The sequence below is a fragment of the Pseudophryne corroboree genome, chromosome 3 (genome assembly GCF_028390025.1).
Source record: "Pseudophryne corroboree isolate aPseCor3 chromosome 3, aPseCor3.hap2, whole genome shotgun sequence".
Lineage (NCBI taxonomy): Eukaryota > Metazoa > Chordata > Amphibia > Anura > Myobatrachidae > Pseudophryne > Pseudophryne corroboree.
Window position 1 is genome coordinate 103,385,106 of NC_086446.1, and position 16,018 is coordinate 103,401,123.

At 44.7% G+C, this 16,018-nt stretch overlaps 1 protein-coding gene across 3 annotated transcripts in view; it reads right to left on the reverse strand.

The window, feature by feature from the left end:
* Window positions 1-515: 515 nt before the first annotated feature.
* Window positions 516-16,018, reverse strand: part of LOC135054897 (zinc finger protein 84-like) — a 97,967-nt gene continuing 82,464 nt past the window's right edge. For 2 of the 3 annotated variants that reach the window (XM_063958354.1, XM_063958352.1), the window contains exon 2: window positions 516-2,762. In XM_063958354.1, coding sequence (XP_063814424.1) covers window positions 1,206-2,477 — 1,272 coding nt within the window. In that variant the 5' untranslated portion in view covers window positions 2,478-2,762 and the 3' untranslated portion in view covers window positions 516-1,205. The remainder of the gene's footprint in view (window positions 2,763-16,018) is intronic. The other variant, XM_063958353.1, reaches the window with a different exon arrangement.

Here is a 16,018-nt window from a genome sequence, read left to right on the forward strand (position 1 = left end):
TCACCTGACCGACCGCCCATCACTCCTCCGCTCCCGTACATCGCCCCCTCCCTTCAACTGATGACACAAGGTGCCCGTAGTCACTCTGGACAGGAACCAGCCCAACTCTCCAGTAAGGGCATTGCCTATTCATTTACATTATTGTTATTAGGATATATATACTGGCTTTGTACCTGAGCTATTTGTTGTCTGTAAAGAAAAATCATGTACCATCTACACACACAAAGGCAGATAAGTACTAAAGAAAACTAAAGAAAAAAATTTACCTGGCCGGGGCTGTCCAATCAGATCTGAAGCCAGCACTTATTGGGAAGGCAGGCGACACCAAATCTACAATAAGCATGTATTTCTTTTCACGTTGGTGGCCGCAAAGACACATAGGTTGCGGTTCTTATGTGTTTTTGCACAAAAATTTAACATTTTTCGGACGGAGAGAACAGGGCTAACTGAATAGAGAAATGTAAAAATAAATAAATTGCGTTAAAAAACAAACCACACACAAATGCAAAAGGCCGTTTTTAACACCTGAAAATTTTGCGGGTCTAATCGAATACGCCCTTTAAATGCATCAATGGTTAGTATTTAATCACCATGTTCATACATAATAAATTAATTGAAAAAAAAAAAAAAAAAGTACACACTGTATGATTACCTCTGTAATCATATACATTTTATGAGAGAGAGAGAGAGAGAGAGAGAGAGAGAGAGAGAGAGAGAGAGAGTAAAAGAAAGAAAGCGAGATCTCCATCTTCTAGAATAAACATTTGGATCTTCATACAAATGTTGATCAAACTGAATGTCCAAGTAACAGAACAGCGACTTCCCTCAGTGACTGTGCTGAAAGAGGTCATCTTGCCTTGGTATAAGAAAAAAATAAATAAAAAACCAACGCTCAAGAACCTTATTCTAGATGCTATATGGTACAATGTATTATATATAATGTACAAATATAGCATTTGAACTTAAGGTGAGCACTGGCAAGTTGGCCTGACAAAAGGTGTGTATGCAAAAAAAAAAAGGTCACGTGAAAATTTTTGGTCATCAGATCCTACATATGAGGATCAATTACAATGACTTTTACAGTGTTAAAGAAGATGTTTTTACACAACGTCCCACACACACAGAACATACATAGTTCTTCTTTCCGGCGTGGGTATCCTGGTGCGACAGGAGCGCTTGATTCAGACTGAAAGATTTGCCACACTCTAAACATTTGAAGGTTTCAGCCCTGTGTGAAGTTTCTGGTGTTTAATGAGATCCGGTTTCACGGCGAAACGTTTGTCACACTCCATACATGTGAATGGTTTCTCCTTTAGGTGTATTCTTTGTTGGTGCGAAACAAGTCCAATTTTCTGGGTGAACCTTTTCCCGCAGTCAGAACATGCAAACGCCTTCTCTCCGGTGTGAAGTTTCTGGTGTTGAACAAGATGAGATTTCGTAGTGAAACATTTGGCACATTCAGGGCATTCAAAGTCTCTAGCACCCGTATGAATCCTTTTATGGGCAACAAGATCTGACTGAAGCTTGAAGCATCGCTCGCATTGAGAGCACGCAAATGGTTTGGCCCCAGTGTGACCAAATAGATGTCTGAGGAGATTTGCCTTAAGGCTGAACATCTTTCCACACTCTGAACAGGAAAACGGTTTGACGTCTTTGTGAACCAACTTATGAACAGACAACGTGGAACTTGAAGCAAAGCTTTTCCCACAATCTGAACACTTGTGGGGTCTCTCCCCTGTATGACGCCTCTCGTGGCTAGCCAGATCCGATCTCTTGGTGAAACTTTTCCCACATTCACGGCACACGAATGGCTTCTCTTCCGTGTGGTACAACTGATGACTGCGAAGAGATGCTTTACTGCGGAAACATTTACCACAGGTAAAGCACTCAAATGGCTTCTCCCCTGTGTGGATGGTCTTGTGAGCAGTAAGATGTGAATTGGTAGAGAAACGCTTTCCACAGACGGAGCATTCAAATGCTTTCTCTCCCGTGTGGATGAGTTGGTGGTTGCGGAGCTGCATCTTCGATGGGAAGCTTTTCCCACATTCAGAACAGGAGTGGGGATGGTGACCAGTGTGAGAGATTTGGTGAGTTTTCAGGCGCGCCTTGCTTGCAAAACATTTCCCGCACACGGAACATTCAAACGGGTTCTCACCAGTGTGCAGTCTCTGGTGAATTTTAAAGTAGCTGTTGAAAGGGAAACTCTTCCCACACTCGGAGCACTGAAATGGCCTTTCCCCGGTGTGGGTACGATGGTGGGCCTGGAGATGCTGTTTTTGAGTGAACCTTTTACCACACTCCGAACACTCATAGGGTTTCTCACCAGTGTGGAGCCTCTGATGTATAGTTAGGTACGATTTAGAAGTGAAGTGTTTCCCACATTCAGAGCAAGGGAAGTGGTTGTTTTCCTTCTGAATAGTCGGGTGTTCCTCAGAATTAGATGCATAGCTCTCATCAACTTTAGTACAATTATACATTTTCGTTGTGGTTTGGCCAGCCTCCCTATTGGTAAGACGGCTCACCTCATCATAACACCTCTTATGCGGTTAAACTTGCGGTTTCTGGACAGCTACCATTTCTGCATTGCTCTCATCAAAGTTGGTCTCTAGATATATTCGTCAACAGACGGGATTCTGGGATATTTCCTTTTTCTCATGCAAGTTTGTTTTATTTGGCACAATGGAAAGTCAGACGAAAATCCTGTACTGCCTACACCTGTGACAGTGGACAACGGAGGGTCTTTACTCTACCAAAACCACCTGCTGGAACAAAACACTCAAATTAAAAAAGATTGTTCTTAAATTCACACAATTGTAGGCAATGCAGATTTGGAAGATTAAAAAGGTCTGTGTTTTAGGACGGTATCCTATTAGCCGTGATAAATTACCGCAGCCTATGGATTCTGTAGGGCTATCGTATTAGTCCCATAGCCCGGAATTATCGGGGATTATGCTGCGTGTCCTCGTTAACCAGCCCCAGGAGACCAGTTTATCGGATGGTAAACATATGGGTCCGCGAAGTTATCACAGATCCCATGTGCTATTGCCCGATAACAGGTGATTTGCCGCCCGGTAAAAGCGGGCTGTAATTGGATAGACAGATAGTGTTATCGTGCTAAAAATCCCATTATTATTGTGTGGTAAATCATTTCTCCTAACAGGACACCGCCCTGAAAGACTGAAGACTGAAGGGTCACAATGTCATAATGAGAGGCAGGAGAAAAAAAAAAAACGTGTAAAATAAAATATCTTGCCAACAGTAGGAAAAAAGATAAAAACTTTTTTGAAAGAACATAAAAGACATTTGAGGTAACATTAATGTAATTTTTAAAGAAAATCAATTTTTTCTGCACACACTTTTTTTTTTAAATTTACTAGTGATTGCTTTTTTTCCCCAGAGTGCTCATTATCTTAAGATTGTAGGATTCTACCCTCTTATCCAATTACCCGAAATAGTGCTGCGGGAGCAAAAAACTGGTGTTTTCGTGTTTTTATTTAATCCCCTTATCCAATTTTTTTTTTAAAGTAATTTTTTAGCACAAACATACATAGGTCTGCGGCTTTTCGCGGGACCTATGTATTTTCACATAACATATCTGCGGATTGTGCTTTGCGTGTCTGAGGCACGTGAAGAGCACAATCCCCGGTAAGTGCCGGCATCGGCGAGAACCTCTGGCTTAACTGGGCTAACTGGATAGTCCACGGCAAACGGAATACGGTCATTAGGTCGACCACTATTGGTCGACATGCATTAGGCATGGTCACTAGGTCAACATGCATAAGGTCGATATGAGTTTTTCACTTCCCTCCCCCCATTTTTTGAACTTTTTCATACTTTACGATCCACGTGGACTACGATTGGGAACAGTAACCTGAGGCAAGCGTAGCGAGGCACCTTCGCTCACCATGCGAGGGGACACGGTGCACTAATTGGGGTTCCCTGTCACTTTACGAAGAAAACGACACCAAAAACAGTAAAAAAGCAAAACAAAAGAAACACCTCATGTCGACCTTGTTCATGTCGACCTAATGACCATGTTGACCTAGTGACCATGTCGACCAATAGTGGTCGACCTAATGACCCATACAAACCAATTAGCCGTAGAGACATGAACACACAATTTATTTTTGCCAGCCCTGCCCCTACCACCCCATTCTTCCAAGATTGGAAATTCTGCATATACAGTAGGTACAGTACACCCATCTAAACGCAGCCTATCAGTGGACTAAGAAAACTTTTATAACTATTATGCTTCTCAGTGTTCCTAAACCTTACTTCTTTGCACAAAACGACTGATATTGCTACAGTATATTTCTCATACGTCCTAGAGGATGCTGGGGACACTTAATAGACCATGGGGTATAGACGGAATCCGCAGGAGACATGGGCACTCTAAGATTTTTACTGGGTGTGAACTGGCTCCTCCCTCTATGCCCCTCCTCCAGAGCCAGTTCACACCCAGTAAAAAGTCTTAGAGTGCCCACGTCTTCTGCGGATCCCGTCTATACCCCATGGTCTATAAAGTGTCCCCAGCATCCTCTACGGACTAAGAGAAAAGGATTTACCGGTAGGTATAAAAATCCTATTTTAATTGCACTAATCATACTGTCACTATAGTTAGATTACAATTTATATTCAGACTTGTCTTACTTTCTCATTAATTGCCCATAGAAGACCTTCAAATAAAACCATCATGTAAAATATAGTACTGTATGCTAGTAAAAAAATAAGATTTTAAACCTACCGGTAAATCTTTTTCTCCTAGTCTGTAGAGGATGCTGGGGACTCCTTAAGGACCATGGGGTATAGACGGGCTCCTCAGGAGACATGGGCACTCTAAGACTTTAGATAGGTGTGAACTGGCTCCTCCCTCTATGCCCCTCCTCCAGACCTCAGTTAAAGAACTGTGCCCAGAGGAGACGGACAGTACGAGGAAAGGATTTTTGTTAATCTAAGGGCGAGATACATACCAGCCCACACCATACACACCGTACAACCTGGCATACACTAAACCAGTTAACAGCATGAACAAAACAGCATCAGCCAGAGACTGATCTCAACTGTAACATAACCCTTATGTAAGCAATAACTATATACAAGCCTTGCAGAAATAGTCCGCACTTGGGACGGGCGCCCAGCATCCTCTACGGACTAAGAGAAAAAGATTTACCGGTAGGTTTAAAATCTCATTTTCTCTTACGTCCTAGAGGATGCTGGGGACTCCGTAAGGACCATGGGGATTATTCCAAAGCTCCAGCCGGGCGGGAGAGTGCGGATGACTCTGCAGCACCGATTGAGCAAACATGAGATCCTCATCAGCCAGGGTATCAAACTTGTAGAAATTTGCAAAAGTGTTTGAACCCGACCAAGTAGCTGCCCGGCAAAGCTGTAATGCCGAGACGCCTCTGGCAGCCGCCCAAGAAGAGCCCACTTTCCTAGTGGAATGGGCCTTTACCGAATTAGGTAACTGAAATCCAGCCGTAGAATGAGCCTGCTAAATCGTGTTACAGATCCAGCGAGCAATAGTCTGCTTAGAAGCAGGAGCGCCAACCTTGTTGGCCGCATATTGAGGACGGGTCCTCAACTCTGCTCTATCCACATGAAAAATCAAGTAGGGGCTCTTGTGAGACAAGGCCGCCAATTCGGACACCCACCTCGCAGATGCCAAGGCCAACAACATGACCACTTCCAAGTGAGAAATTTTAATTCAACCGTTTGAAGTGGTTCAAACCAGTGTGACTGAAGGAACTGTAACACCACGTTAAGGTCCCATGGTGCCACTGGGGGCACAAAAGGAGGTTGGATGTTCAGCACTCCCTTTACAAAAGTCTGAACTTCTGGGAGAGAAGCCAATTCCTTCTGAAAGAATATAGATAAGGCCGAAATCTGCACCTTAATGGAGCCTAACTTTAGGCCCATATCCACTCCTGTCTGTAGAAAATGGAGAAAACGACCCAGCTGAAAATCTTCCGTAGGAGCATTCTTGGCTTCACACCAAGATACATACTTCCTCCAGATACGGTGATAATGTTTCGCCATCACCTCCTTCCTAGCTTTTATCAGAGTAGGCTGACTTCCCCCGGAATACCTTTCCTAGCTAGGATTTGGTGTTCAACCGCCATGCCGTCAAACGCAACCGCGGTAAGTTTTGGAACAAGCAGGGACCCTGTTGCAACAGATCCTCCCTGGGAGGAAGAGGCCATGGATCTTCTGTGAGCATTTCCTGAAGATCTGAATACCAGGCTCTTCGAGGCCAATCCGGAACAATGAGTATTGTCTGCACTCTTTTTCGTCTTATGATTTTCAATATTTTTGAGATGAGCGGAAGAGGAGGGAACACCTATACCGACTGAAACACCCATGGTGTCACCAGGGCGTCCACCGCTACTGCCTGAGGGTTCCTCGACCTGGAACAATACATCCGAAGTTTCTTGTTGAGGCGTGACGCCATCATGTCTATTTGAGGAAGTCCCCAACAACTTGTTATCTATGCGAAAACTTCTTGATGAAGACCCCACTCTCCTGGATGGAGATCGTGTCTGCTGAGGAAGTCTGCTTCCCAGTTGTCCACTCCCGGAATGAAGACTGCTGACAGAGCGCTTACGTGATTTTCCGCCCAGCGAAGAATCCTGGTGGCTTCCGCCATTGCCACTCTGCTCCTTGTCCCGCCTTGGCGATTTACATGCGCCACGGCTGTGACATTGTCTGAATCAGAACGGGTAGGTTGCGAAGAAGATTCTCCGCTTGTCGTAGGCCGTTGTATATGGCCCTTAATTCCAGTACGTTGATGTGTAGACAAGCCTCCTGGCTTTTCCACAGTCCCTGAAAATTTCTTCCTTGTGTGACTGCTCCCCATCCTCGGAGACTCGCTTCCGTGGTCACAAGAACCCAATCTTGAATGCCGAACCTGCGACCTTCTAGAAGGTGAGCACTCTGAAGCCACCACAGGAGAGACACCCTGGCCCTAGGGGACAGGCTTATTTTCTGATGTATTTGTAGAAGGGACCCGACCACTTGTCCAGAAGGTCCCACTGAAACGTCCTCGCATGGAACCTGCCGAAAGGGATGGCGTCGTAGGCCGCCACCATTTTTCCCAATACTCGAGTGCATTGATGAACTGACACTCTTTTTGGTTTTAGCAGGTCCCTGACCAGGTTCTGGAGTTCCTGGGCTTTTTCCGTTGGGAGAAAAACCCTCTTCTTTTCCGTGTCCAGAATCATACCCAAAAACGATAGAGTTGTAGGAATCAACTATGACTTTGGTAGATTTATGATCCAGCCGTGTTGCTGCAGCACTCTCAGGGAGAGCGACACGCTTTTCAGTAATTGATCTCTATATCTCGCTTTTATCAGGAGATCGTCCAAGTATGGGATAATTGTGACTCCTTGCCTGCGCAGGAGCACCATCATTTCCGCCATGACCTTGTTGAAAATCCTCGGGGCCGTGGAAAGCCCAAACGGCAACGTCTGAAACTGGTAATGACAATCCTGTACAGAGAATCTCAGGTACGCCTGATGAGGGGGATAAATGGGGACATGAAGGTATGCATCCTTTATGTCTAGTGATACCATAAAATCCCCCCCTTCCAGGCTGGAGATCACTGCCCTGAGAGATTCCATCTTGAATTTGAACCTTTTTAAGTACAGGTTCAGGGATTTTAGATTCAGAATGGGTCTGACCGAGCCATCCGGCTTCGGGACCACAAACAGGGTTGAATAATACCCTTTTCCCTGTTGCATTAGGGGAACTTTGATAATCACTTGCTGTTGACAGTTTTTGAATGGCAGCTGAAACTATTTCCCTCTCTGGGGGAGAAGCTAGCAAAGCCGATTTGAAAAATCTTCGAAATACAGTTTGTAGCCTTGGGACACAATTTCGATCGCCCAAGGATCCAAATCGGACTGAACCCAAACCTGGCTGAAGAGTCGAAGACGTGCCCCCACCGGTGCGGACTCCCACAGCGAAGCCCCAGCGTCATGCAGTGGATTTTGTAGAGGCCGGGGAGGACTTTTGATCCTGGGAACTAGCTGTAGCAGGCGTTCTTTTCCCTCTACCTTTACCTCTGGCGATGAAGGAAGAGCCCCGACCCTTTCTGAACTTATGCGACCGAAAGGACTGCATCCGATATTGAGGTGTTTTCTTTTGCTGTGGAGGAACATAAGGCAAAAAAGAAGACTTACCTGCGGTAGCCTTGGAAACCAGGTCTGCGAGGCCTTCCCCAAATAAAAGCTAACCCTTGTAAGGTAAAGTTTACATATGTCTTTTTGAATCGGCATCACCCTTCCATTGGCGGGTCCACAGGGACAGTCTAGCAGAAATCGCCATGGCATTGGCTCTTGAACCCAACAGCCCAATGTCTCTCGCAGCCTCTCTCATATATAACGCTGCGTCTTTAATGTGACCCAAGGTCAACAAAATGCTATCCTTATCTAGGGTGTCAATGTCAGATGACAAGTTATCTGCCCATGCAGCAATTGCGCTACCCACCCATGCCGACGCTACTGCCGGTCTGAGCAAGGCACCCGTATGCGTATAAATTGATTTTAAGGTAATTTCCTGTCTGCGATCAGCAGGATCCTTGATGGCTGCCGTGTCTGGAGATGGTAGCGCCACCTTATTGGACAAGCGCGTTAACGCCTTGTCCACCGTGGGCGAGCATTCCCACCGTAACCTGTCCTGTGAGGGTAAAGGATACGCCATAATAATTCTCTTGGGAATCTGCAGTTTCTTGTCTGGAGTTTCCCAAGCTTTTTAAAATAAAGCGTTCAGCTCATAAGATGGGGGAAACGTTACCTCAGGTATCTTTTCCTTAAACATGCAGACCCTTGTGTCAGGGACAGAGGGGGCATCTGTGATATGCAAAAAACATCTTTTATTGCAATAATCATATAATGAATGCTCTTGGCCACCCTTGGGTGTAACCTCGCATCATCATAGTCGACACTGGAGTCAGAATCTGTGTCGGTATCAGTGTCTGCTGTCTGGGAAAGGGGACGTTTATAAGACCCCGTAGGGCCTTGTGACACAATCAAAGCCATGGATTGACTCCCAGCTTTTTCCCTGGACTCTACTTTGTCCAATCTTTTATGTAATAAAGTCACATTTGCATTTAAAACATTCCACATATCCAACCAATCAGGTGTCGGCGGTGCCGACGGAGACACCACAATCATCTGCTCTGCCTCCTCCCTAGACGAGCCTTCCTCTTCAGACATTCCGACATACACGTACTGACACCCCTACACACACACTGGGATATACGACTATGGGGACAGCCCCTTCAATAAGGCCCTTTGGAGAGACAGAGAGAGAGTATGCCAGCACACACCCAGCGCCACTGGACACTGGAACAAAGTCCCAGTCTGTACAGCGCTTTTATAGATATACAATACACTTGCTGCGCCAATTAAATGTGCCCCCCCCCCCCTCGTTTTTGCCCTCTGTACTTATGTTCAGCAGGGGACAGTCCGGGGAGCAGCTTCTCTGCAGCTTGCTGTGGAGAAAATGGCGCTGGTTAGTGCTGGAGGATCAAGCTCCGCCCCCTCAACGGCGGGCTTCAGTCCCGCTCAAATTCTTTATACTGGCGGGGGTTTTGTAATATGCTGCCTCCGTAGTACCTATTATTGCTGCCCAGGGCGCCCCCCTGTGCCCTGCACCCTTACAGTGCCTTAGGTGTGTGTGAGCTGCGCGGTACCTCAGTGAAGATCTGAATTCTTCTGCCGCCTGTGAAGTCGTCTTCTTTCTTCTTATACTCACCCGGCTTCTATCTTCCGGCTCTGTGAGGAGGACGGCGGTGTGGCTCCAGGACGAACAGCGAGGACGACACCTGTGTTCCGACCCTCTGGAGCTAATGGTGTAAAGCTTAAGAAGCAGAGCCTATCAGTTAAGTAGGTCTGCTTCTCTCCCCTCAGTCCCACGATGCAGGGAGCCTGTTGCCAGCAGTGCTCCCTGAAAATAAAAAAACCTAACAAAAGCCTTTTCAGAGAAACTCAGTAGAGCTCCCCTGCAGTGCATCCAGTCTCCTCTGGACACAGGATCTAACTGAGGTCTGGAGGAGGGGCATAGAGGGAGGAGCCAGTGCACACCCATACTAAAAGTTCTTTATAGTGCCCATGTCTCCTGCGGAGCCCGTCTATACCCCATGGTCCTTGCGTAGTCCCCAGCATCATCTAGGATGTAAGAGAAATGCCAATCTAACATGAAAAAAAAATGACAAAAAGACTACATGTAATGCTTATATCAGTTGTTAAATGTCTCCAATAGCAAAGTGGATGAACTACGTGGTATTAGTCATACTGTATGGGTGCAATCTACTATATCTGGGTTAGTTTATCATGTATAGGGGGATGTATCGAACCTTAGGCTGGGTACACACTTGGCGGATGGCACCACCAACCGACAGAGACTCAGTGACCAATTTTATTAAGCATACACACTTGTCAATCCGCCGCATGATCTTTCTGGCAAGACAACACAACTGGGCAGACATTGTTGGCTGTGTGAACGCTACAGAGAGATACTGCCCAAAGAAACCATTCCGTTATTTTATAAACTGTTAAATAAATGATAGCTAGAAGCGGACTAATTACTATGGGCAACGTCACCTTCTCTCTCTTCAACGTTTGATGCATCTCTCTTTTAGTGACGCAATTTAAAACAAGTGTATTTAATGTAGTGGCTACAAAAATTGTTAGCCTGACCCATTTCACCTGAGGGCTATTTGCCACCATACTGGGAACGAATTCAGTATGATTTACAGACGGACACAATACCGACGGTCATATTCCCAACAGCCATTGACCGACAGTCAAAATACAGACATGGGCAAAATACCGACATGTTGAAAATATCAGCTCAGAATACAGACATTTCAAATGTCGACATTTCAAAATACCAACATGAGTTTTTCTGTTATTTTGTGTCAATGTTACATAGGTCAACATGGACACCGTGTAAGTGTACCGTGTGTGCTCGCCATGCTATTATATTCCCCTTCCAGGTCCACTGGGATGGTAAAGTATGAACAAGTCTGTTTTAGGGAAAAATTACTTAAAAACACGTCGGCATTTTGACATGTCGGTATTCTATGTCGGCATTTTGACCGTCGGGGTTATAACAGTCGGTATTGTGTCCATCGATCAATCAAATTCTACCCCTGAGAATTTCTGCTCCCTAGGATGGCCCCCTCCCGCCGTCAGCACACGTCACAGACGAGGCAAGAAAGATTGTACAGAACCCACAACCAGCAACAGGCAGTGAGGTGTCCCTCCAGGTACCCCACCAGCTGGAAACACGTGCCTCCGCGGCATCAACTATGCAGACCCCTTAACAGAGGCACCAGTAGCATCGGTCTCCATGGTGACCATGTTATGGTCGATAGTCATTAGGTCGACCACTATTGGTCATTGACATGGTCGACACATGAAAAGGTAGACATGAGTTTTTAAAAAAAAAAATATTTTGAGAAACTTTTCCATACTTTACGATCCACGTGGACTATGATTGGGAATGGTAATCTGTGCCGAGCACAGCGGTAGCAGAGCGAGGCACCTTGCCTGAAGCATGGCGAGCTAAGCGAGCCATGCGAGGGGACACGGTGCCCTAATTGGGGTTCCCCGTCACTTTACGCAGAAAACTACACCAAAAAAGTAAAAAAAACTGTCAAAGTCAGAAAAATATCACTATGCACACTGCCATATTTGCACCTCGTGCGAGCTCCCGTTGCGCGTGCAAGAGCTCTCCCGTGCGTGCGCATACTCACAGTCGCGTGCACCCGCAGGCGCACGATATGCGGATTTACGGTAGAGTTTGTATGCGTCTAGCGGGCGACTCAATCGATATATATTTTAACCATATAATGTATTTTGTAGATCATGGTCCCTTTGATAGATTCTGAAAGTTTAGTTAATATAGCATGTTCATGGACAAAGAGATCCCTCTTTGTTTGATACGAAGGGTCAGACATGGGTCATACAGTGGTGTTTAGTATCCATCGGAAGAGTATTTAATTAGCAATATTCCGGTGTTGGTTTGAAGCGGATTAATCGCTCGTGCGAATAGTTATGGACATAAGAAGTTTATGTCCATTTACTATTATTTGCACTTACTTATCCATGCGGCGGGAAACCTAGTTTCCCACCCACCTGAGCAGTTGGAAATTGTCACAGCCCACCTGTATGAATCAACCTATGACCTTTTGTTATAATGCGAAGACGAATTCCTGTGTCCAATGAACAATGAGATTGTAGGGACCATTGAATTGTATTGTGTGTGGGGCATAAATAGACAAGCCGACCTGATCCAGCTCACTCTCTTCAACGGTTCTCATCACTGATAATCGGGAGCTGGATATTCAGAAAGGCGCATGCGATCGTTCCCTTTGTGCGTAAGTTTTCTCCGCAATCATATTGTCTTTATTGTTATTGTGAGCCATATCTCTCTCTCTCTCTCTCTTCCTCTTTCTCTCTCATTTTCCCTTAAACGTAATTGTATTGTATTGTGTTTCCTGTATAGTTATCTGGTTAGTTAGTCTATGTTATATTGTAGTGTATGACTTGTATTGTATTATTCTTTTTCAAGTATAACATTCATATAAGGCGTTAGACCCTAAGCCCGGTATTGGTGTATTTCTTATAGTAAAACAAAATTTAGGAGTGATTAACACCCCAGCTCCTGGCGCAAATATAATTAGGTATGTAGTTAGTTTATTCGGTACACCAGCTGCACACACTAAAGGATTGGCAATATCCTCAAGAAAGCACAAGAAAAAAGAAAAAAACTAGTGTATTGCGCTTGGTGCACTGATAATCTAAATTTTGGTAAATGGATAAACAAATAAATAGCACTATTTATTTGTGTGTCTGTTTTACTTCAATTAACACACATGGAACTTGCTTTCATAAAAACCAACTAGAATATTTTAATATTTTAATAGCATTTTACATACATAGATCATAAATACCAATATTGGATATATTAAAAATCAATAAACTAAAACACACTGAAAGAATGCGTTTAAATTATCTAGAACACAGATTAAATAATAGTGTCCATAAGCGGGATTCTCCACATGTGGCGTATATTACCAATTACTATTACCTGAATCAACCCGCAGATTGTTGACACCTGAAGGATCCTTATCCGCCCGCCAGGACAGAGATCCTTACTGCACTAAGAACAGTGCTAGCGGCGGACGTTGTGGCTGCATGCCTTAAGGATATCCTCTTGGTAATATACGCCACATGTGGAGAATCCCGCTGTCCGGGTAAATATATTGCAAGTAATATTCCTCTACACTGGGACGCCAGTAGAAAGAGGATTAGAGATATTAGACACAAATCAGTAGGCTCCAGCAGCTGTTGTAAATTGATGAGGCATGCTTGTGTAGCACTCACACGATACATTGTTGCCGTCCACTTGTTACTACTTATGGACACTATCATTTAATCTGTGTTCTAGATAATTTAAACGCATTCTTTCAGTGTGTTTTAGTTTATTGATTTTTAATATATCCAATATTGGTATTTATGATCTATGTATGTAAAATGCTATTAAAATATTCTAGTTGGTTTTTATGAAAGCAAGTTCCATGTGTGTTAATTGAAGTAAAACAGACACACAAATAAATAGTGCTATTTATTGGTTTATCCATTTACCAAAATTTAGATTATCAGTGCACCAAGCGCAATACACTAGTATTTCTTATAGTGTTAAGTATTCTCAGAGCGTCGGTGACGCTCGAACAGCTTTTAAGTTAATAAGGTTACACTGTGTTGCATCTACACTCTATCACTACACTAAGGTTTTCCTGTATAATACATTGTTCATGGTTTACACATAAAGGTTTAACATTGTGAGCGTCAGCGCCGCTGGTGATCTCCTCGTGGTCCCGAGCGTCCGCTACGCTATAGCGAACCATTACGTTAGTCAACAGCCAATAGCGTGCCTGCCTGTGATCTCTTGGCCGTGAGCGAACGTGACGCTTGAGCGTCTCGACTACGGCTAAGCGATTGCTACGCAACGTGCGTACCCTTACGGTACTCCATACGTCAATAGAGTACAGTGTTCTTAGACCTCTTAAAGGGTTTTGAATAAGATAAATATTTAGCTTTATCAATTGGCGGCTCGTCCGTCCTTCACATATCTCTGCTAGGTAATTTCAGCAGACATTATCCATCAGCAAAGGGCGGGAGATCATATTCCTCGTAGTGCTGCCTGGATAAGCGTCTGCTTCACTTAGTAAAGGGTGCTGAGGGAATCCGGAACCGGAGGTAAGAACAACACGCTAGTGTCTTTTAAAACTGTTTATTTCTGTCTTGCGTACGCACACATGCATATCTGCATTTCTTTTTCATTCGTGTATTTTCATATATCACTCTCCTGTTTGCCATTTTATAATTGATAAACGTGCTAAGAGAGATTTGTCGCTATTTCATAGTTAAAGTGTAAAAGTAATACATTAAGGGATAAATTGCAAAGCACGCACACAGCTTTGCCTAAGATACAAGGAGAGACTTGTGTGGTGTTCGGTAGATGATCGAGGATCATCTACATTGATAAACGTGTAAATTGTGTTACGGTGGATATTTGCTTTGTGTACACGTGTCTCTAACAAAGGGCTAAGACTCGCGTACGCAACTCAAAGGCCGACGCACGCAGCGTATATTACGCAACGGAACGTCCGGGTACGCCCACGTAACTCAAATCACACGCTAGTGTTATTTTAACAGGCGAAAAGGTGGCAACGCGATAAATAGCGCAAATCGATTTTAGTGTCCGAAATTTAGACTAACAGATCCTTCTCCAAATTTACAACACATCTGGTCTAAAGGAAAGAAAATTTCTGCGCAGAAATAGAAATAAAAGTGTACATGTGGTGAGTGAGTGTTTGCAATTATATAAGTTCTACAATTTTTGAGGTTGAACCACAAGAAGTCGAGTTCTCGTGAGGTACATGCATGTAAGTGACGTACATGGTCGCTAGGGAGGCATCCCTTGTTAAACATAAAATTTGAGCATTAGAGTGTAGCAGACCAGGAGGTCACACTGTAACAGCAGACTAGTGTTCACTCTAGCCTTCTTTCGCGGGGCGCTGCGCCCTGCCCCTTTTCTAAGTGTCAGAATGCGCCCTGCCCGTTTGTGCCCGCCCTGCCGCCCTGCTGATTACTAAAGGACTGCCGCGCCGGGCCGCACTGAAACTCCTCTCTCCGCACTGCCACTCCTCTCGCATCGCTGTCAGCGCCGTCACTCCTCCCGCTACGCTGCCACTGCTCCCGCCATGCTGCCACGCCTCCCTGCCGCTGCCTCAGGCTTGTCGCGCTAATGCGCTCACAGCACTCGGGTCTCGGCAATACTGTAGGCTGCTGGTGAGATGAGGAGGGCTGGGTTTGCCTCTCCTGCAGAGGCAAACCCAGCCCTCCTCTGTGCACATGACCCAATAAAAGAGGATGCCGGGTAGGATCAGTGTGGCGGGCATTTTCTTCCATCTCCGCGGTGTGTGACGGGGGACCAGCGCGATCACTCCTGCAGCATCAGCCCCCAGTAAGTTGAATTGACACACAAACATCATCTAAGACTAGTGCTGCCACACTAAGCTATTTATCCTACTGTATATGGGTCGCCTGGTGCCCCTTTAGTTTTAATCTGGCAGCATTCAACTAATCTTATAGTTTAATGAACTATATAAACCCTATTGTGACACTTCAGAAATAAACTGGCAGCACATGAATGTTATATAAACCAACCTGGGGCACCTTCGCTTCAATCTGACAGCACATTTAAAATACGATGTGCGCTAGTTTATTTCTGAAGTGTCTCAATCAGGTTTATATAGCAACACGTGCTGCCAATTTCACTCTGAAGTGTATCAATAGGGTTTATATAGCAATATGTGCTGCAGGTTTTTTTTAAGTGTCTCAATAGGGTTTATATAGCAACACGTGCTGGCAGTTTTTTTTCTGAAGTGTCTCAATAGGGTTTATATAGAAACATGTGCTGCCAGTTTAACTCTGAAGTGTCT